Below are 22,515 nucleotides of genomic sequence, written 5' to 3'. Positions count from 1 at the left end.
TCTCCGTGGGGGAAGCCTGCGCCCTGAACCAGCCCCACCCCAGAGCACCGCAACATTTTTTGCATTAAGGACCTGAGCCACGCCAGGCCCATCTCCTAGGAGGTCATAAGAAGCATCCAGACTTTCCCGTCCCCACCTTCCGCAAGCAGAACGCCGTCAGCAAGAAACGCAACTGTGGTTGCGAAGGAACACAACAGGGTAACTTTATTGAAGGCGCACGACGTGCAGTCAGAGCACAAACCCAGCAAACGGCTGCCACGGCTGCATTGCGGAGAAGCTAGGGCCGATAACGCAACACAACGTTCTGCACAGGGAATTTTTCCCCCCTCTCTCTAATACAGTCACCACAAAACAATGCGAATGGGGGTAGTTAGCAGTTCTCACCACACGTTTCGCCAAGAAGACCACTTGGGCATAACTCGTCCTGCCTCCAAGGACGAGAGCTTCCGGGGAAGTGCAGAGAACTAAGAAGTTTTTGCTTCTTCCCCTCTCAGCATCTGCCCGTCAGCGATTTAGGGGGTGCCAGGATCTTGGGATTAAATCCCTGACCAGCCTAACTAACCTATCATGGAGCTATCTGCTGGTAACGTCGCTAGTGTGATGCTGAACCCCGTTATCACGTTGGCCATCACTCCATCTCTTGGCACGGCGTTCCACACTGTCTGAAAAAGGATTGCCTCATTTTCTGCCTACCAATTTCATTGGGTGACCCTACGTTTTGGGTGGTGGGACAGGGAAGTGTCTTAATGACCGTTCTTTTCCTCCACCTCATTCATGATTTTATAATCCTCTATCGCTTCCTTCGTTCCGCACGATCTTCCTTCGTTCTGGCAGAGAACTCAGAATGAAGGAAACAATTCACACACCCTTCCCTTCCTCCCCCGGATCAGGTTTGTAAAACCTCCTAACACTCGGGTAGAGGCATTCTCTGCCCTGCATTACAGTTCTCAGCCAATACGCTTTTTATTCAGTGTTTGTTAAACTAGACACATGAAACCCTCCAGTCCAAATGACATCACTCATACTGTAGGAAAAACCACAAAAACCTGATATAGTTCTGGGCCTCCCACTACAGAAAGGATGTGGACGTATTGGAGAGGGTCCAGCGGAGGGCGACCAAAATGATTCGGGGGCTGGAGCACAAGACCTAGGAGGACAAATGGAGGGATTTGGGTTTGTTTAGACTGCAGAAGAGAAGAGTGAGGAGGGATTTGATAACAGCCTTCAACTTCCTGAAGGGGGGTTCCAAAGAGGATGGAGAGAGGCTGATCCTAGCAGTGACGATGGCAGAACAAGGATCAATGTCTCAAGTTACAGTGGGGAGGTGTAGGTTGGATATTAGGAAAAACTCTTTCCATAGAAGGGTGGGGAAGCACTGGGCTGGGTTCCCTAGGGAGGGGGTGGAATCACCGTCCCTAGAGGTATTTAAGTCTCAGCTTGACAAAGCCCTGGCTGGGTTGATTTAGTTGGGTTGGTCCTGCCTTGGGCAGGGGGCTGGACTTGATGACTCCTGAGGTCTCTTCCGGCTCTATGATTCTATACAGCTGTGGCACGGCATCCGTACCCAAACAGGAAGAGAGTGGGAAAAGTCTGCCTCTTAGAGCTACCCCAACGAGAGTTAGAGCCGAGAGGATAACTAAGAGGGACATCTGGAGTAAATTCCATAGTTCCTCTGCAGTGGAGAAAGCTGCATCAGTTTGCACCAGCTCATGACTTGGGTCCCTGGATTAAAAGGAGTTCAGTTAGACACAGGAAACTCTAGTGTCATCTCTTTTAAGTCCACAGACTTTGTCCTGGGGATGAGAGAGAATTTTGAAGTCCTCCCGGAATTTTAGCTGTTCGAAATCACCTTGCATCATATCAGTTGGGGGGGGGGGGGCATTTAATTTCTGCTCAGACAGGGTATGTCTACACTGCAACACTATTTCAAAATCACTAGCGCTATTCCGAAATAACTTAGTTTGCGTCTACACAGCCGGCGGTTATTTCGAAAGAATGTCAAAACACTGTCACGCTGGAGAACTTCTTACTCCGACTCCTGGTAACCCTCGTTGTACAAGGAACAGGTGAAGTCGGAGGAAGACGGCTCTGTTCCAAAATAAGTGCTGTGTAGACGCTCCGAATTTCGAAATAAGCGATTGCGAAATAAGCGACGCAACTGACGTAGCTCATTTTGCGTAGCTTATTTTGAGGTAAGCCCTGCAGTGTAGATGCGCCCAAAACGGGCCCCATGTAAGTAAGAAGAAAGGAAGGAAGGAAGGGAAGAATTTTACCCAATTTCCTTCATTAACAAAAATAGGGCTGTTTTTCGATTCTGAACTAACCTCTGGCATTTCCAAAACAGCTTGGCTACGTTTACACTGGCATGATTTTCCGGAAATGCTTTTAATGGAAAAGTTTTCCGTTAAAAGCATTTTCGGAAAAGCACGTCTAGATTGGCAGGATGCTTTTCTGCAAAAGCACATTTTGCGGAAAAGCGTCTGTGGCCAATCTAGATGTGCTTTTCCGCAAAAAAGCCCTGATCACCATTTTCACGATCGGGGCTTTTTTGCGGAAAACAAATCTGCGCTGTCTACACTGGCCCTTTTGCACAAAAGTTTTTCAGAAAAAGACTTTTGCCCGAACGGGAGCAGCATAGCATTTCCGCAAAAGCACTGACAATCTTACATGAGATCGTCAGTGCTTTTGCGGAAATTCAAGCAGCCAGTGTAGACAGCTGGCAAGTTTTCCCGGAAAAGTGGTTGCTTTTCCGGAAAAAGTGGCCAGTCTAGACACAGCCATCAAGTTATTTAGATGCCCACATCCTAGTCAGCACCTTACTCGTGGGGGCTCCTCTGATCCAAATTCAAGCAGAAATTTAGGAAAAAAACTGATGTTCAAACGGTTTTGCCTTTGGGGAGGTGAAATTCACTGTCATGCAGAGACTCAGCCCAAAAGCTACGGTCGGATTTAAGTCGAGTGTCGAATGATCCTGTTCTCTGCATTGGGGGGATTTTCACCCTAGATCTTACAAAGCTCAGTGGGGCAGGGCCAGCCCTTAGGTGCTCTGTGGAGGGATCACGTTCTGGGAAGGCTCTTCCTGGCATTTCATTCGCCACGGCAGGATTTTGCAGCCACGTTGGCCGCCAGGGGACAATACAACAATACAACTTTTCTTTCTTTGCATTTTTTTTTACTGATATTCCGGCAGTGACGAGCTTGGTTTCCGGAGCCTATTTCCTGACGCTCCTTCTGCTGGAGGAGGTGGTGGTCATGGAGTACGCGGTCACGCCGCCAGGGCTGCCTCCGGAGGAGAAGGAGAGACCGCTGCTGCCCATTCCGCTTCCCAGGTGAAGTCCTCCTCCGAAGCCGTACCCGCCTGCACCGCTGTAGCCTCCTCCAGCGCTAGAATTGACCATAGCTACGGAGCAAAACCAAAAGGGTGTTACAAGGAGGAGAGAGAAGCATTGTTCTCCTTGGCCTCTGAGGACAGGACAAGAAGCAATGGGCTGAAACTGTAGCAAGAGAGGTTGCGGTTGGACAATAGGAAAAACTTCCCAACTTTCAGGGTGGTTAAACGCTGGAATAAATTGCCCAGGGAGTCTCCATCACTGGAGATATTTAAGAGCAGGTTAGACAGACGTCTATCAGGGATGATCCAGGTGCTTGTTTCTGCCGTGAGGGCAGGGGACGGGACTTAATGACCTCTCAAGCTCCCTTCCCGTTCTAGTGCTCTATGATAGTGTGTCCAGCTGGTGCACAAAGGGGCTGATTCCCCATTGCTTGGGATCTTGTGCCAAGGAGCTGCGATCGCCCGTACCTGCGGCCATGCAGGTAAATATGGCAGGATGGGGTCCCACCGGGGGCTAGCCCTGACGGACCAGATGCAGCCAGCGAACTGGTATTTGCCCAGCCCCCTTAGATACAAAAGTCAGACAGTAATTCCTCATTTCACACTATCGAGATGTTTCAGAAAATGATCGTGTTAAGTGAAAACGTGTTACGGGGGGTCAATTTTCCCATTGAAAATAATGGAAAAGGTGGGGGTTGCGTTTCAAGCGGTGGCGTCTATTGGGACCGGGACATTAGGTTGGGGGAGAAAGAGGACTGGTTGACAGCATGGAGGGGAGGGGTTTCGCTTTGAAGGGGAGAGGAGAGAAGGATTGGGTTGGGAGTATGTCCCTGTGACGGGTCTGCCGGGACCCGCACTGTGTCCGGCGAGGGGGGGTCGCTGGGGAACAGCGCGGCGAGCAGCAAACCCTCCACCGCTTTGCAGGGAGGCGGGAGAAGCCCCGCACAGCTGCCAGCAATGGGCCAGCTGGGGAAATCGTGTTATTCCGGGGACAGTCATGTAATTCAAAAAATGTTCCCTAAAAAAAAATCGTGCTATCGCGAAAACGTGTGAAGCGGGCATGTGTTAAATGAGGAATTACAGTATCCCTTTAACTATGCCCCAGTCGTTAAAACAATACAGACTGTCTCGTGTGCCTGCTGTAATCCAGGTATAAAAGTGCAGCGATTCTCATAAGGGGAATAAATGACTCCTGTATAAGGCACCGTTCTATTGATATAAAAGCATAGATACAGCAAACTTCTGATAATCCGGCACCTTTAGGACCTAGGGGGTGCCGGATTATCAGATATGCCGGACTATCGGAAGGGGGGGCTATGAGGGGTCTGGGGTGGGGTGGGGGGGATGCCACCCCAGATCCCTCATAGCCCCCCCTTCTGATAGTCCGGCTCTGCCCCAGGCGTCCCCGATTCAGCCGCTGCTGGTCAGTTTCAGCAGCGGCTGAATCGGGGACGCCTGCGGCAGAGCAGCTGGGGTGCTGCCGGGTTGGTCCGGTAGCACTGCCCCTCGGCGCTGCGAGACCAACCCAGCAGCACCCCAGCTGCTCTGTCTCCGGCTTCCCCGATTCAGCTGCTAGTCAGTTTCAGCAGCGACTGAATCAGGGAAGCCGGGGGCAGAGCAGCTCCAATGGTCCGGCTGCCCGGAGCACTTCCGGGTTCCCAATGGTGCCAGACCATCAGGAGTGCTGGAGCATTGGATGCTGGACCAATGGAGTTTTACTGTACTAGTGGGTGTACCTGTTCTTTCCATATCTGCAAAAAGCCATCTTTCTAACCCAAACGGATTAATTCAATACAATGCCTTGTTTATACTACCGTGGGCTGCCGACCTAAGATACGCAACTTTAGCCACGTGAAAAACGTAGCGGAAAGTCAATGGGCTTCGGTCTGTTTAATGAGATCTCTTCCTAGTGGTAAGTCGGTAGCTGCCGCCTGTGCTCCCTCTTCACCGTTTGGTGCAATGCTGGCGTCCAAGGGAGAGCGCTCTGCAATCGATTTATTGTGTCTACACTAGACATGGCAAATCAAGCCCCACTGGCTGGATCGCTGCCTGTCAATCCAGTGGGTAGTCAGCAGCTCTCCACCCGCCCAGTCCGAAAAAGGCATCTTGCAGTAAGTGCAACTCATTTTCGCCCCTTTACCTAGCCTGTGCAGTGTCAATAGGCTACGTCAACACAATTCCCAGTGCCTTTAGACATGCCCATGCTAAGTCTCATCTAAGTCAGCACACTAAAATAAAAGGGCTGTGAACCGTGGAATTGCGTGTACTTCCAAACCTCGTTAGAGAAGGAATTAATTGTAAAGCCAACTCACAGACGCTGACGTTTCCAACGTGGTCCCCAGACAGCCTGCAGAGGGAGGGAAAGAAAAGGCAAGAAAGAAGAATATTGGTTGGAGCTCACATCAGATCTGGTACCTGGAGGCATGGGGCTTTGAAGAGCAGCACAATGGGAATGAATGAGGATTGTTCTTATCAATAATGAAGAGGAGACAGCTGTGTTATCAGGGATTTTGTCCAATGCAAACAACAAACATGCTCAGCCCTTCAGGACACGTGTCGTTAATGGCACACAGGTGCAAAGCGTTGGCGGGAGTCAATGCGGTTGAAACTTTTCCATCCGTGTGTGTTGTGATGGATAGAAAGCAAGGGGAGGGGGGAGGTATTCGGACAGACCAGCTGTTTCCACGGAAAATGTCACCTGGGTTAAAATATTTGGGGATTTTGGTTAAAAAAAAATGTCCGGGACCAAAATGTCGTGTGTGTCTTTTAAAATCAGAAACAGAACATTTTTCAATTTAAAGGAAAGGTTTTGAAGAAAAAACGCTGTCGTTGCTAAAAAACCCCAACCCATTCATTTCCATTGACTGTTTTCACAGAGGAAAAACACCTTGGACGTTTGCCACCGGTCTCGACAGGAAGGCAGCCGAGCATTTAAAGCTCTTCTGAGCTCCCGGGAGGCTAACGTGGCGTATTCGCCTTTCCCGCCCTGGGGTTCACTTCCCTCCCGTCCTCGGGAATACGCCCACTTGCGGGATGCACTTGGCAGTATCGCTCCGACCCAGAGAAGAGCTGAGAACCTGCCTTTCCCTGGAGGTTTACGACCGAGGAATCACTTCTCGGGTTCAGCCTCCACCTGTCTTTTACCTTTATCGAGCAGTTTCCAAGCCCTGAACCCTACTCCAGTTAAGAAAGTGGCCAAACTCTCCTTGACTTCCAAAGGAAACAGGACAGAGCCCTTTCTAGGGTGCATGGTACCTCCTGGGGAACTCTGAACATCCCCGAATCTGGCTCCCCACCCCCACGGGCAAAGCGGGTGCGAGATGCCACGTGTCTGGGGAGAGAACCACACCCACCCCCCGCACGGGTGTGAACGTCTGTTCACAGGGTAGGACAATGGAGAAATGGGCCGTTCCAGCAGTGGCACGTGCCGGACGCAGCATGGGCCGGATCCCGCCTGGAGTGAACTGGCCTAGCTCTGATGAACTGTTCCGATGATTTGGGGCCTGTAAATCGCACCCACCTGCTCTCCTCCCCTTCCAGCAGCTTGCGGTAGGTGGCGATCTCGATATCCAGGGCCAGCTTGACGCTCATCAGCTCCTGGTACTCCCGCAGCTGGCGGGCCATGTCCTGCTTGGCCTTGTTCAGGGCTGCCTCTAGCTCCGCCAGCTTCCCCCGGGCGTCCTTGACGGCCAGCTCGCCCCGCTCCTCCGCCTCGGCGATGTCTGACTCCAGCTTGGCGCGCTGCAAGGGAGCCACAGGGGACGGCAGGGTGAGTTTCTGCTCTACAGCCCGCTAGGCCATCCACGGCAGCCATCCCTCCCCTCTGGTACCCGTCCACGGCAGCCATCCCTCCCCCCTGGTACCCGTCCACGGCAGGCATCCCTCCCCCCTGGTACCCGTCCACGGCAGGCATCCCTCCCCCCTGGTACCCGTCCACGGCAGCCATCCCTCCCCTCTGGTACCCATCCACGGCAGGCATCCCTCCCCTCTGGTACCCGTCCACGGCAGCCATCCCTCCCCTCTGGTATCCATCCATGGCAGCCATCCCTCCCCCCTGGTACCCGTCCACGGCAGCCATCCCTCCCCTCTGGTACCCATCCACGGCAGCCATCCCTCCCCCCTGGTACCCGTCCACGGCAGCCATCCCTCCCCCCTGGTACCCATCCATGGCAGGCATCCCTCCCCTCTGGTACCCGTCCACGGCAGGCATCCCTCCCCTCTGGTACCCATCCACGGCAGCCATCCCTCCCCCCTGGTACCCGTCCACGGCAGGCATCCCTCCCCTCTGGTACCCATCCACGGCAGCCATCCCTCCCCCCTGGTACCCATCCACGGCAGCCATCCCTCCCCCCTGGTACCCGTCCACGGCAGCCATCCCTCCCCTCTGGTACCCATCCACGGCAGCCATCCCTCCCCTCTGGTACCCATCCATGGCAGCCATCCCTCCCCTCTGGTACCCATCCATGGCAGCCATCCCTCCCCTCTGGTACCCGTCCACGGCAGCCATCCCTCCCCCCTGGTACCCGTCCACGGCAGCCATCCCTCCCCTCTGGTACCCATCCATGGCAGCCATCCCTCCCCCCTGGTACCCATCCACAGCAGCCATCCCTCCCCCCTCTGGTACCCGTCCATGGCAGCCATCCCTCCCCCCCTCTGGTACCCGTCCATGGCAGCCATCCCTCCCCCCCTCTGGTACCCATCCATGGCAGCCATCCCTCCCCTCTGGTACCCATCCATGGCAGCCATCCCTCCCCCCCTCTGGTACCCGTCCATGGCAGCCATCCCTCCCCCCCTCTGCTACCCATCCATGGCAGCCATCCCTCCCCTCTGGTACCCATCCATGGCAGCCATCCCTCCCCCCTGGTACCCGTCCATGGCAGCCATCCCTCCCCTCTGGTACCCATCCATGGCAGCCATCCCTCCCCTCTGGTACCCATCCATGGCAGCCATCCCTCCCCTCTGGTATCTATCATCCCTCTACGACAGTGTTTCTCAATCTGTGTTCTGCGGCACACCGGTGCGCCTCGAGGCAGTCGGAGGTGTGCCGTGGAGACCAAAATAATTCAAAATGGCCACCCTTAAAGGGGCAGGTGACCTTTTTTTCCCCTCAATAACTTTCCCACTGACCCTTGGTGTTCCTCATTAAAAAAAAATTCTGTGGTGTTCCTCGGTCTTAAAAAGTTTAAGAAACACTGCTCTGTGGTATCCATCATCTCCCTATGGTATCTATCATCCCTCTATAGTATCCACCCATCCCTCTACGGTGGTGGTGTCGAACACGCGAGCCACTAGCCACATGAAGCTAATTGGCCGGTTGAGTGTGGCTAGTTGGCTATTGCAGAAGCCATTATAGTGGCTACAGCTCCAGAACTGGTTGGACACCCCAGATCTGTGGTATCCATCCATCTCTCTAGGCCATCTCTGGTATCCATCCACCCTTCCGTGTCAGGGGTGGGCAATAAAAGGGCGGCGGTTTGCTAGGGCTACCCCGTGGCAGGCTGCCACCGCTATATTTACCTGCACTTCCGCAGGGACCAGAAATCACAGCCCCCATTGGCTGTGGATCGCCTCTCCCAGCCAATGGGAAGTGCCGTAGACCAGGATACTGCAGCTCCGATTGGCCGGGAATGGTGATCCGCGGGCAATAGGAGCTGTGCTCGCTGGTACCCGCGGAGATGCAGGTAAATATAGCAGTGGCAGACTGCCCGGGGGTAACCCTGGTGGACCGGATGCAGCCTATGGGCCGGTATGTGCCCCCCTCGCTCTATTCCATCTATACTATTCATCCAAGCGTGACTCATAGTGCATCCATCCATCCACCCCTCTATGCTACGCTCCACAGCGGCGAGGCGTCTCCCAGGCAGGGTGAGCCCTGAAAGACGCAAGCGGCTGGGCTGGCAGGAGCAGACGGGTACAGGATGTCGGCATGTCTAGCCCCCAGGGAGGAGGTGCCGGGAGCACCGGGGCATTGTGGGAAGTGCTCTGTATTCATGCCCCGCCGTGCGAAAGAAGCTATTTGCATAGATTTGCATAGAGATTTGCATGTATATGCAACCACCCTCGGCGTGTGCTGTATCACGGTGGGTGCCTGGGGCTTCCAAAGTAGCAAACCCCATTTCTTCAGAGGAGCGTGAGCATCTGGAAACCTGCCAGAGCTCATGAGCCTATCTGAGCTTCCAGAAGAAGACAGAGAACCCGCCAGGCACTCTGCCTGGCCATGGACTAAGCGTGTTTCTAACGCAGCCCCAGCAGGAGCAGCTAGAAAGCAGGACACATGGGCGGCTGGAAGTGCTTGCTTTTCATCTCCCATTCATTATTCACAGGATCCTATTGTGACTGCGCCTTCCAGCCGCCCTGCCCTGCAAGCAAATAAACATCCCCCGTGATTCACAATGGCTTATCTCCCCGGCTTTGTGTGCGCTCTGGTTATTCATTTGCAAATCTCCAGGCCTGCCAGGCACCGAACAACCTCCCTGGCATGAGTCAAGGGTTGGGGGGAAGAGAACTCCCGGCCTGGCTGAAGGAGGGGCGGCCGGCAGGTCCCTGGGCCCAGAAAGGGAAGTCCCGTGGGTGGATCGTGGGAGTCAGAGATGGGGGAGAACTGGTGTGCTGCACCCCTCTCCGTACCCCAGGCCAGATTGTCCAATAGGGGTACGTCTACATGGAAATGGAAGTGGACCCTGTCCGCTGACTTGGCCTTGCAGGGCTTGGGGGGGCTATGAAACCGTATCGGGGGTGGGGACGGACAATCTGTCCTGGTTTGACCGGGACAACCCCCTTTTTAAGCCCTGTCCCAGCCAAATGTGTACGGCAGACGTGGGGCATTTGTCCAAAAAGTGGGGGGGGAGGAACATGTAGGGGGGAGCGAGTGGTGAGACCAGCCCCACAGAGAGGGGATGGCAGGGCTCGGGCAGGGGGCGGGCCGCGCTCGGGGGAGGTGCAACTCCAGCCCCACATGCAGGGGGTGGGGGCAGAAGGTTTAGGTGATTGTCCCCCCACACACACACCATGGGAGGGACTCAAATGAGCAACTGGAGTTGGGGGGGGGGGCGACAGTGGGGGAGGGGGAGCTGGGAGGACTCAGACTAACCCAACGGCTGAGCTGGGATTCAGATGCAAATCTGACACCATCAGAAGAGATCTGATCAGCGGTTCCCAAACTTTTCGGCATCCCGCCCCCCTTTTTGATTTTTGAGAATCCCTCGTGTCCCCCTCCCCCAATAGCAGCAAAACTTGATGAGCCAAAAAGAAGAAAAAAAAAGGAAGTGACCGGGGCCGAAAAACAAAAATAGCAGCAAAACTTGGGGGGGACGGGGGCTGGGGCACCTTGTGCGGCCCCTGGAATTTCTTCACGCTCCCCCCCCCCCACATGCTCCCCACTTTGAGAACCCATGGGGCATGGAACAGCTCTCCGTTACAAGAATTTCCCCTTCAGGTCCCCTCACCTTCTCATCACCACTAACAGTGCCAAAGGTCCATCCAGCCCAGCGTCCTGCCTGCCTGCAGTGGCCAACGCCAGGTGCCCCAGAGGGTGTGAACAGAACAGGGAATCATCCAGTGATCCCTCCTCTGTCGCCCATTCCCAGCCCCTGACAAACAAAAGCTAGCGACACCCATCCTGGCTAATAGTCATTGATGGACCTAACCTCCATGAATTTATCTAGCTCTTTTCTGAAGCCTGTTAAAGTCCTGGTCTTCACAACACCCTGGGGCAAGGAGTTCCACAGGTTGCCTGAGCACTGGGTGAAGAAAAACTTCCTTTTGTTTGTTTAAACCTGCTACCGAGTAATTCCATTGGGTGTCCTTGAGTTCTTACGTTATGGGAACAAGTAAATAACTTTTCCTTATTCACTTTCTCCACCCCAGTCATGATTTTATAGACCTTGATCAAGCGGATTGTTATTCTTTAAGGTGCCACTGGACTCATTGTTTTTGCTGAAACAGAATAACACAGCGACCCCTCTGCAATGAGGTGTCCCTTTTTCCCTTTGGAAGATATAGTTACCCTGCGTTGGGGGTCAGGCTGGTGCGTGGGCTTTCAGACCCGCCCCCTCGCGGGAGCCACTGTGAATGCTCCCTTTGTATATATAGTACCAATGCTTGACAATCTGTTCTAGCATATATTTAGCAGTGGTGCTCAGAGAACTTTTCCCCGATGTGAGGGAAGAGCTCTGTCTTGTTTCTCAACCACAGAAGTTGGTTCAATGAAAGATATTATCTCACCTGCCTTGTTTCTCTGTTAACCTGTGTTGCTGATGCAGCGCTTCATGGGAGTTGTAGTTCCATGTCCTTCGTGGCCCAGTTCTTTTTTATGGGCCTGGCTCTCCAGTCAGACGGCATCTCCCATGATGCACTGCAGCACCTCACTGTGGCTGAGCCCTCGTGACATAGAGCCAGGAATAGAGACCACATCTCCTGACTCCTAGTAGTATCCTGTACACTAGACCATGAATGCAATTCAAAGCACTGGCCAGTAAAAGTCATGGTGGCAGAAGTGGGATTAATATATGTGGGATCCCAATTTCTGGACCTTGCTGTTGCCTTCCCTAGCCAGATCTTCAGCTTCTGACATTATAACTACAGCTTTCCCCCAAGTGCTTTTACTCAGCCCTGACATGAAGACCTCACACTGTCTGCATGAAACTTATTTCTATTCAGCTCGCGACTCAAAACTCGCTGGAAGGAGCAACAACTCCTCACCTGGTTTTTCAAGTTGTCGATTTCAGCCTGCAGTCTGTGGATCATGCGGTTAAGCTCTGTGATCTCGGTCTTGGTGTTGCGCAGTTCATCCCCGTGTTGCCCCGCGGTGGCCTGCAGCGACTCGAACTGCGAGACACAAGAATATCTCCATAAAAGAAAGCCAGGAGCAGCACCGTCAGTCGCGCAGCTGGCTGCTCTCTATGGTCCTTCACACACTAGAATCAACAGAATCCTACAACTGGAAGGGCCCTGAGGTCTCTCCCAGCCCTGGGATTGTATAAACCTGAACCTCCCTTGCTGCAATTTAAGCCCATTGCTCCTTGTCCTAGAGCCATCACCTTTTAGGTACTTGCCTCTCCAGATGCATCTTAACAGCTGAAGCTCCTAATTCCCCTAGTTCCAGCATCACTCACCTTCTTTTGGTACATGGACTCTGCTTCTACTTGGCTCTTTTTGGCCATGTCCTCATACTGTGCTTTGACCTCAGCAATGATGCCGTCCAGATCCAGGGTCCGGGTGTTGTCCATGGAAAGGACCACAGAGGTATCAGAGATCTGAGTCTGCAGCTCACGAAGCTCCTACAAGTTACATACAAAAAAAAAAGGCAAAGTCTCTGTGGGTGATTTTTCTGTCTCAGTTGCGCTGCCTGGTCGCTCTCTGCTGCTCTGAGGTTTTGCTTTGCAGAGATCAGACCCGAGAAGTGAAGGAAAGGAAGGGAGAGAAGAGGGAACCCGTCCAGTCATGAGCCAGGAAGGAATCCAACGGAGTGTCACTAGCTGCCGGAACGGATCATTCCCGATGGTGCACATTTTTTTTTTTTAAAGCAGAAGGTGAGTCCGGTCTCCTAACTCACCCCACGTCGAAGGGCCTCGGGGGGCGGAGAAAGGATCCCACCTGGGATGGGAAGGGCCAGACACACATTTCATTCACAGCTTGGATCAGAGTGTGGGACCGGACCCGACTTTATTACGGAGTTAGGGCCGGATGCTGCCATCTTAGCCCAGGGGTGAGCCGCTGCATTTACCTGCACCTCGGCAGGGACAGGCGATCGCAGCTGCACCTGGCTGGGAATGGCGATCCGCAGCCATCGGGAGCAGCGATCCCCCCACCTGCAGGTAAATACAGTGGGGGGGATGGGGCCTGATCCAGCCCACGGGCCGGTATTTGCCCACCCTGATGTAAAACAACTCTGGCTGCTTTGATTGACATGCCATGGGGGGGGGGGGGGGTGCCTTACAAGCAATTCAAGCTCCTTGGTCCCTAGTCTCCTGTATAGACCAGGCTCCCTCGTTGGACTTCATCTCCCATGATGCACCACTGCTTTGGGAGTGCTGTAATGCACTGCTTTCCCCGAGGAAGGATCCTGGGAGATGCAGTCCGACTAGGAGAGTCTGGTTTGTAAAAGAGAATGAGTCCCATGATGCGCTACAGTTGCATTTCGCAAACAAAAAGTTTTGGGGGGAGGGGCGTGGCCCAAATAATTTTTTTCTAACATGCAAAACTTTCCACAGAACCCCCCCTTCCCCCTGCGTTTTCCAATCAGGTCTTCCAGAAATGCAATCCAAAATAAATCCTCAACCCTATAGGTCTTCTTTCAGCGCCTGGGTCTTTCCTCATCGGGGACAGAAATCACTGCAGGAGATTGCAGCAGGCCCTGCAAGCGACACGTCATCTGTCTTATCCTCAGGCTTCTGCCAGAGCAGCCTGGGGCTGTATTTTATAATACGGGGGAGGGGAGGGGGTAAATATAGCACTCCAGGGCTTCATTTTTGAACAGCCCTGAAGAGTTCCTCCCAGTCTGAACTTCCTGCCCACATGCACAAGACCCGATCCTCCTCCTCACGGCAGTATAACTCTGTTATCTTCCAGGAAGTTATTCCCAAGGGATTCTTGTTTTAAGGGAGAGAAGAACCGGGATCTATCCAACCAACTGTCCATGAGCTTTACAAACCATCATGCGACCCACCAAGCCTCCTTGATGGAGTTAGACAGACTTGAGGCGTCTGTCGATCCGCGGAGTCCAACCGCTTTGGAAACAGTCGCCACTCTAGTGAACTAGCCCCACTCAACCAGCCAAATAGCCATGTGGCTAGCGGCTCGTGTGTTGGACACCGCGGCTATAGATGATAGAGAGGAAGGCCACTTACAGCTTCATAGAGAGACCGCAGGAAGTTGATCTCATCCATCAAGGCATCTACTTTGGCTTCCAGCTCCACCTTGTTCATGTAGGCGGAGTCCACATCCTGAAAAATATTCAGATCCAGTGAGAGCATGTTTCATCAATAATCAGACTGATTATTCAGATTCCCAGATGAGGATTTCGCTGTTGCCTACATTCAGGGCAAGCAATGTTCCCGCTAATCTTTTCAATCCTTGGGCTGATTCTTTTACACCTATGTGTGGAATCAATTTTGTTTGGTGCACCGAGGCGTGTGCAAATGTGCACCCACCGGAGACCCACAAGCCTCGCTGTGGGAGTGCTGCTGGTCAGCTGGGCGGCCCTGGAATTTCTCCTGAGCGCCCGGCTTCCAGGGAGCTGGTCCCTTTGGAAAGCAGCCTCTGCGGTTTCATTTGAAAACTGCGCCGCTCACCTTTTTGAGGATGACAAAGTCGTTTTCCGCCGTCGTGCGCTTGTTGATTTCATCTTCGTACCTGTCGGGAGGCAAGGGAGTGACAGTCGTTAGAGCACACACCGGTGGGGGATTTTCGGGCACAAAGTCCAGTTGTGAAAACAGAAAGTGTTCCCTGGGTCGGATCGATCTCCTGAGTCGAGGACTTTTTTTGTTCCCTTTTGGTTTTTAATTTTGAAATTGCAGAAACGGGGCTGCTTGATGGGAGCGACGAAGATTCCGTTCTCCGGTCAATGTGCCTTTTGGGTTGAATTTTATTTACCTTAAAATGCTTTTTTTTTTTTTTTTTTTTAAAGGATGTTAAAACCGTCGACATTGAAACCGAGTTGGCCCAAGGGGATGGGTTTTTTTCAGGTTATCCATTTGGGATAATAACTCTGAGATTTTGACGCTTTGTTCTGATTTGGAAGCTGGGGGGAGGGTCTCAAACGTTCATCACGTGGGGAAACAGTTTACCCCCCTCCCCAACACACACATCAGACCCCCACCAAAACACCACAGTGTTGATCCTGTAGCCTCTTGCTCTGTTTGAGAATCATCTCCAATTAGAGTCGGATTCCCTATGCTGTGTTTGCCATTTGAAATCGTTTGCTGCAGGTGCTGCACCATTTCAAGTGTGGTGAGGCAGGCGCATAGATTTCTAGATTTGCCCCCTCCCTGATATGACTCTGATCTTCCATTCTTAAGGCTCCCCCAGAACCAGCCTGAACCCCCCACCCCCTGTCCATGAGCCCCGAGGTTCACACCCTCCAAATGTAAGCAAAACATCCTTAGCCCCAGGCCGGCGGACATCCATGATGGATTTGCCATTTACATCAGCTTTGGGACTGAGCCTGGGTCTGCCTAGCCAGACCGCCAGTGTAAATGTCAGGTTATGCTGCGCACTCAAGAAGGACACCTCCTCAGCTTGTAGAAATTGGTGCAGCTCCACAGAGCCACACCCAGTTCCACCAGCAGAAGATTTGGTTCTGGAGAGCAAGTATCCAATGCTTGAAATTCATGCCGTGGGGTTGCGACTGGGCACACAAGCAGGGAACAGCCAAAGGCCATATGGCCTTGTATCTTGTCTTCCAACAGTCGCCAATGCCAGGTGTCCCAGAAGGAACGATCAGAACCGGGAATCACCACGTGGTCCCTCCCCTGTCATCCATTCCCAGCTTGTGACAGATGCTAGGGACACCATTCCTGCCCAGCCTGGCTAATAGCCATTGAGGGACCTATCCTTTATGAATGTATTGAGCTCTCTTTTGAACCTTCTTAAAGAGCTGGCCTTCACAACATCCTCCAGCAAGGAGTTCCACAAGTTAACGTGATAGAAATGTAGCCGTGTTAGTCTGGGGTAGCTGAAGCAAAATGCAGGACAATGTAGCACTTTAAAGACTAACAAGATGGTTTATTAGATGATGAGCTTTCCCTTCTGTTTGCGTGTTTTAAACGTGCTGCCTATTAAGTCACATGCTATAGTTTTCGTTGCCCGTTTGGATGAGCAATAACCCATGGAATCAGGTGTCTGGGGCAGTCACAATTTCTTCCCCAGGATATCCGCTAGAAGCAAACATTTAGTGCAAACAGGGTGTGAACTGTTACAGCAAATTCACACAAACACTATTTCCTCCTCCTCCTTATCATTACTATGATGCACCTCATTCTACTGCGATTTCAAAGCATTTTGCAGGTGTTGATTAGTCCACAAGGCCCTGGCAGAAGGTACGTACGTTCCCTTTCACAGATGGGGAAACTGAGTCACAGAGAGGTTATGGCTCTAATTCACGTTCCCCATTTTTAGTAGTAGTTGTTTGTATGACAAGGCAACCAAACTATATTGATGCCAGATGAGGATCTGCTGAATCGAATGGAAGCTTTTCAAATTCTCTGTGCACAGGTCAAGAGAACGCCTCTATAGGAGAGACAATAAATCAAACCAGGGGAGAGGGGGTAGAAACATCCATTCGGCAGGATACAAGGCGACCCCCTGTAGTCTTTGTGGTATTTCACCGACACGCCCCTCTGCTGCACCCCACAGGGATTACCCGTTATTGACTTTTCTCCTGTTACTCCCTGATGTTTATCTGCACTATTTGCAGTTCCTGTTTGTGCCTTTTATTTTTTGCTCCCCTCCCCCTCAGATGGGCGCGGCCCGCGGTGAAAGGAGCCAGAAGTGTTTGAGTTGGACTTTTCCCAAGAGATTTGATTCTGACCGAGAAACCCTTTGCTAGAGCTTGCAAGTCATTTTCCCCTCCCTTGTTTCCACGGGACTATTTCGATGTAACCTTACGGATCCTTAGGGACTTACATGATAGGTAGCGTTGCCTACTGGAGCGCGCTCAGAATTGGAACTGGGGAGACTTGGCTATGGGGAGACTTGGCGATATTCCAGGCTAGTGGCCCTCTGGCAAACTATTTCACCGGCCGCCCGTGCCTCAGTTTGCCCATCTATAAAAGGGGGTTAATAATACAGGCCTCCTTTGTGAAGTGCATTGAAATCTGCTAGTAAGAAGTGCATGATAAGAGCTCAATATTATTATTTTTAGCAGCTGATTATGTATATGTATATGCATATGCACATGTATATGGATATGTATATATATATATATATATATGAAATTTGGCATTTTATATGATTATGTTGTGACATTATCAAAGCAGAACGCTGGAGTGTCTTTCAGGTGGAAACAGTTTTGAAATCACCATTCCACACAAAACTTAGAAAAACTTCTGCCTCTTTGCTACAATTCAGACCAAAAACACGGTCTGAAAGGTCGGCATTTTGCCCCACTCCCAGGATGGGAATTCTGTTTCTTGACTGGCTTAATGCAAAGGCTTTGTTTGCAGAACTTTCTCCATGGCTCCAATCTATCTGCCTTTCCTTCCAGAGAGCCTTTCTCATCCCTGATTTAATAGAGGTGGAACCTCTCTAGTCCGGCAACCTCCATGGTCCGGCATGATTTCAGTTCGCCGGCTGTCCACTTAGCGTGGGAGTGGTCTAGTCTTCTGCAATCCCTTAAAGTTTGTTTTCAGCCCCCAGTCCTGGCTCTCAGAGTTCTACGCTGTGACTTGGCTCTAATTTACCCTGCAAAGTCTTCTCCGGGCCAAGGAAGCCGTGGCAGGATTGGTAATGCTACTAGGCAATATTGGCCTCCCATGGTCCGGCAAATTCTCTGGTCAGGTCCTGCGGGTGCCGGATTGGAGAGGTTCCAGCTGTAATTGTGAATCGGCCAAAAGCCGACGACCGACGACGGAGCTGGAAATCGGAATGCGCCATCTCAGTGGCTTTGGCACTCGGAAAGGGTCGGTTTTACAGAGCTGCGTTGCTGGCCACTCGTGTGTACAAGCAACAGAAAGCAACGACTGTCCCTGCCTGTAAGCTATTTCCCTGCCTGAGGAAGGATCCCCCCCGGGAGAGTTCCCTTTGCAAGGATGCCAGACGGCTCTCCGGCCCTCCCCTCCCCGCCACGCCCTGTCACACAATCAGATTGTACGTTACTTGTTCTTGAAATCCTCCACCAGGTCCTGCATGTTCTTCAGCTCCCCCTCCAGCCGCCCTTTGTCGTTCATCAGCCCGTCCAGCTGCCGCCGGAGGTTGCCGATGTAGGTCTCGAAGAGCGGGGCGATGTTGCTGCGGGTGGTCTTCTGGTCCTGCAGCAGGCTCCACTTGGTCTCCAGCATTTTGTTCTGCTGCTCCAGGAACCGGACCTGCCAGCCGGGAGGGGAATCTTAACAGGGAGCCAAGCGGCCCCCCGGCCCGCAGCTGGGAGAAGGCGCTATGGCTGCAAGAGCCTCATTGTAGGACAACGAGAGAGCCCCGTGGCCTGTGGGTGGATTCGAACCGTGGCCCTCTGGAGCTTCGCGTGGCAGCCTCTGTCCCCTGAGCGAAAAGCCAGCTGACGTGCAGCTAAGGCTGCCGAGCTGTGGTGTCCAACGAGACCTACTGTGATACCCAACTAGCCACATTCTTCAAGCCAGCTAGCCCCGCTCAACTAGCCAAGTAGCCACACGTGGCTCGTGGGTTGGATACTAAGGGTACGTCTAGACTACAGGCTTTTTTCAACAGAGGCTTTGTCAACCGATACTGTCGACAAAGCCTCTGTCGAAAAAGAGCATCTAGACTCCAACCAGTTCTGTCGACAAAGCAAGCCGCTTTTTCGAAAGAGTGTAGACGCGCTCTTTTGAAAAAGCACAATGTGGACGCAAGAGCGCCTTTTCTCGACAGAACTCTGTAAAACGAGGTTTACCGCCGTCGACAAAACTAACTGTCCACAGAACTCGGCGGCAGTGTAGACGCAGGTATAGTTTAAACCCTGTAGTCTAGACACATAAGGATGCATCTACACGGCAAAGTGAGTCTGGAATCACTCTGCGAGCGTCTACACAGCCCTTCCGTTATTTCAAATCTTTTCGAAATAACGGACAGCTTCTTTCGACTTCCGTGAACCTCATTCTGGCAAGAATAATGCCTCTTCCGAAGTAGCTACGTCGAAATAAGGCTTGTGTAGACACTGCACTGCTGCTATTTCGAAACATCGCCTCTCTAGGACCGTGCTAAATTATTCCTCTTGGGGCTATCATTTGAGAGAGCACGTCTGCATTAGACTTGGACTTATTTTGAAACTTCCCTGCAGCGTCGACATGCTATTTCGAAATAAGCTATTTCGGAAGAACGATTCCAGACTAGCTTATTCCGAAATAACTGTGCAGTGTAGCCATAGTCTAAGGCTGTAAAGCAAACTCCTGTTCTCTCTGTATCTGGTCTCACTGCCACTCAGGACGGTACCACACCCAGCAGGTGTATGTTACTCCGGCGTGGGGTGCTAGGTGTGTGGCAGAGGAAAGGGATTGGAACTCTTCCAATCGCCCCAGGAGAGGGTGGACGATTCTGAATGAAGAGTTTTCCTGCTCCCAGCTCGCTATGCAAATGCACTTCGAGGGGGGTAGATTCTGCTGCCCCTGGGAACCTATCTAATGGCTCCAGGGGTCATTGGATCATACGAGGGAGGTTGGAATGTGTGTCATGAAGTAACCGTGTAACCGCTGAAAATTGCAGGGCGGCCGTCGGCTCCCTGGGAGCTGGTGCGCACGGGGAGCCGGCTTTTAAGCCATCTCCTTGCACGCCCCAGGAGCCTGCACGTAACCGTGGGTGCTTAACCCGTGGCCCATCCGTTAGCCATGTACAGGGTAACACCTTCACAGCCTGAGATCACAGGGGTCAAGAGCGAAAATCCTGCCGCCCTTGGAGATCAATGAAGAACCCCGCCCTGGATTCCAATCTGAACCTCACCCAGGGACAGGGCCCGGGAGGGTGGGGGGGGGGGGGGGGGAGACATCTGAGCACAATGGGTGTGAATTGCCTTCTGGCCAGCAAGGCCTGAGAACAGCTCCACGCCCCAGATCCATACACCACCTCCACCTGGGTGCGGATTTGGAGTCCGTGCTGACCCTTTGGGGCTTTGGGAATCCCCGGGGGCTTTTACAGGGCCCCTGAATGGCAAAATGCCAGCGGGAGTCAACCCGGATAAATAGTCACGTCAGGGCAATGGGATCATTTTACCACCCAGTTGTAGAACTACACGGCCTGATGCAAACCCCAAGAGGACCCTAGTAGGTTTCACGGGGCGGGGGGGGGGCGGGGAAAGGGAGCCGCCTCTTCCTGCATCTCACCTTGTCAATGAAGGAGGCGAATTTGTTGTTGAGGTTCTTGATCTGCTCCTTCTCCTCCTTCCGCACCTGCTGGATGGCGGGGTCGATCTGCAGGTTGAGGGGCGTCAGCAGGCTCGGGTTGATGGTCACCTCTTGGATGCCGGCGGGGCCGTAGCCGGCCCCAGCTCCAGCACCGAGCCCATAGCCGGAGCGGACGCTGTAGGAGCTGGCCCCGCTGCCCGCGGAAATCCTCTTGTTGGCAGAGCCCAGGTTATAGAGACTGGAGCTGCCAAAGCCCCCGGCCCTGCTCATGCCGAAGCCCCCTCCCGTGTTGCGGCCGGAGGAGACGGTGCTGACACGGTACTGCCTGATGCCCCCGGGGGCGGCCGCAGAGCGGGAGCTGAAACTGACCGACCTGGACATGGCTCCTGAGCAGGATTCTATCCTTCCCCTCCCGAGAACGGCTGTGATAAGCTAGGGTGGAGATCAGGAGAGAGCAAGCGAGCCCCTCTGAGCCTTCCTCTCCTTTTATCCGCTACCAGAGCTGGGCTTGGCTTGAGGGCAGAGAGAGGATCGTTTTACAGGCGGGTCTGGCAGCTGGCCTGCTGCATTCAACCTGCTGAACACGGGTGGGGGGAAGGGGGAGGCGGTGTGCACAGACCTGGGACGGTAGCATGCTCCTCTCCCCGCTCTTGGCAGGAGGCTCCTGCACTCCTGAACCTTGCTCCATTTCCTGGTGGTGCAGAGAGAGCGTCCGTAGCCTCCAGACAGTCTCATTCACGTTACTGCTTCCTCTAGGCTCACAGGAGCCAAAAGGAAGGGTCAGCCCCCCTTTGGCTCTTCACAGGAGCCTTAAATAAGGAGCAAACGTATGGAACCCGTAACACTGCCAGGGTGGTGCCCGCTACCCAGCCAGAGTGCATCCTACGTGCAAATTAGAATCAGGCCAGACACAGAGACTTAAATCAAGAAATCCAGCCACTGGCTGCTCCTCTAAACAATACAGTAAAACCTTCCCACTGCAACCCCCTCTCCCCCGGGCAATGGAGCCTGGTTGTCACTCTGAAACGGTTGCAACAGGGACCAAAATGTGCGGGGCTGTTCTTTCAAACGTGAACCCATCAAATCCCAGAATCCTAGAACGGGAAGGGCCCTCGAGAGTCCAGTCCTCTGCCCTCATGGCACGACCAGGCACCATCTAGATCACCCCGACAGGTGTCTGTCTAACCTGCTCTTAGATATCTCCGGTGATGGAGAATCCACAACCTCCCTAGGCGATTTATTCCAGTGTTTCAATTAGACAGGTGGAAAGTTTGGATGCTATCCAACCTGAACCTCCCTGGCTGAAGTTTAAGTCCATTGCTCACTACATTTCGACTTTGTACATCTCTGAAACGTGGCGATGGAGAAGGCGGCTGCTGTCGCTTGATTTTTTAAAAAAACATGAGCTTACATTTAGCACAGTGCTGCCCTGTATTGACATTTTTATTGTATGTGGGTCTCTCCTGCTGCGTGGTGGCGTGTGTCTGGTTCCGAAGGAGGGGTGAGTTGGCTGAGCCATTCATAACTCGGAGGTTCTACCGTGGATGGCAGATCCTGCTTAAACATCACAGTGCGAGAGCAAAAGGGAAGGGCCCTGAGAGCTTTTCCAAGATAAGCTGCGGCCGAAAGACGCTGCGGTCTTGCCCGGTGTCTTTCCTTTTCTTCGGACTTGGATCTAAACTAAAAGACAGTTGAGACTGACGGTGCACGCAAGAAACCGTGCGGCTTTCGCCTCATGGTCAGAACACGCCCGGTCAGATCCAGGGTGAATCCCTCCGACTCCCACCCAGAGGGAGGCACAAAGCAAAAATGTTTTGGAAAACCTCTCCCACTTCTGCGGGTCTGCAGCAACAGGAAGGAGCAAGCCGCCTCCGAGCTCTTGAAGCCCTCTCCTATCTGAGAATCACGCCTGGGTTTTCACCTCCTGCACAATTCTGCAGGGCAGCATGGGGGGTGGGGAGAGACTCTGCAGGCCAGCAAAACCCAGCCCCACTGCAATCTTTTGGCCGAGAGTAGAATCGAGTTAACACTTTGCGGGTAGGACTTTAGCTGGTTCCACAAACTTTTTCTGGCACCCTTGGCCTTGTCAGTTACACCAGAGCACAATGGGGATGAAATGCAGCCAGGCGTATCTGGGTGTGTTCCACGGTCGCTTTGCACAAAGGGAAAAGGACACCA

General features: G+C 52.9%; 1 protein-coding gene across 1 annotated transcript; it reads right to left on the bottom strand.

Moving 5' to 3' along the window:
* Positions 1-178: 178 nt before the first annotated feature.
* LOC102460346 (keratin, type II cytoskeletal cochleal-like) lies at positions 179-20,826 on the bottom strand. The gene is made up of 9 exons (XM_075901672.2): positions 20,317-20,826; positions 18,146-18,354; positions 14,623-14,683; positions 14,179-14,274; positions 12,445-12,609; positions 12,032-12,157; positions 6,852-7,072; positions 5,644-5,678; positions 179-3,400 (listed from the first exon to the last, which is right to left on the bottom strand). The coding sequence occupies exons 1-9, from the start codon at positions 20,716-20,718 to the stop codon at positions 3,213-3,215; spliced, it is 1,503 nt and encodes a 500-aa protein (XP_075757787.2). The 5' UTR covers positions 20,719-20,826; the 3' UTR covers positions 179-3,212.
* Between the last annotated feature and the right edge of the window lie 1,689 nt (positions 20,827-22,515).

Source organism: Pelodiscus sinensis, chromosome 31 (genome assembly GCF_052426305.1).
Source record: "Pelodiscus sinensis isolate ZL-2025 chromosome 31, ASM5242630v1, whole genome shotgun sequence".
Lineage (NCBI taxonomy): Eukaryota > Metazoa > Chordata > Testudines > Trionychidae > Pelodiscus > Pelodiscus sinensis.
The sequence above is the reverse complement of the archived record's forward strand: the minus strand, read 5'-3'. Positions and strand labels throughout refer to the sequence as shown.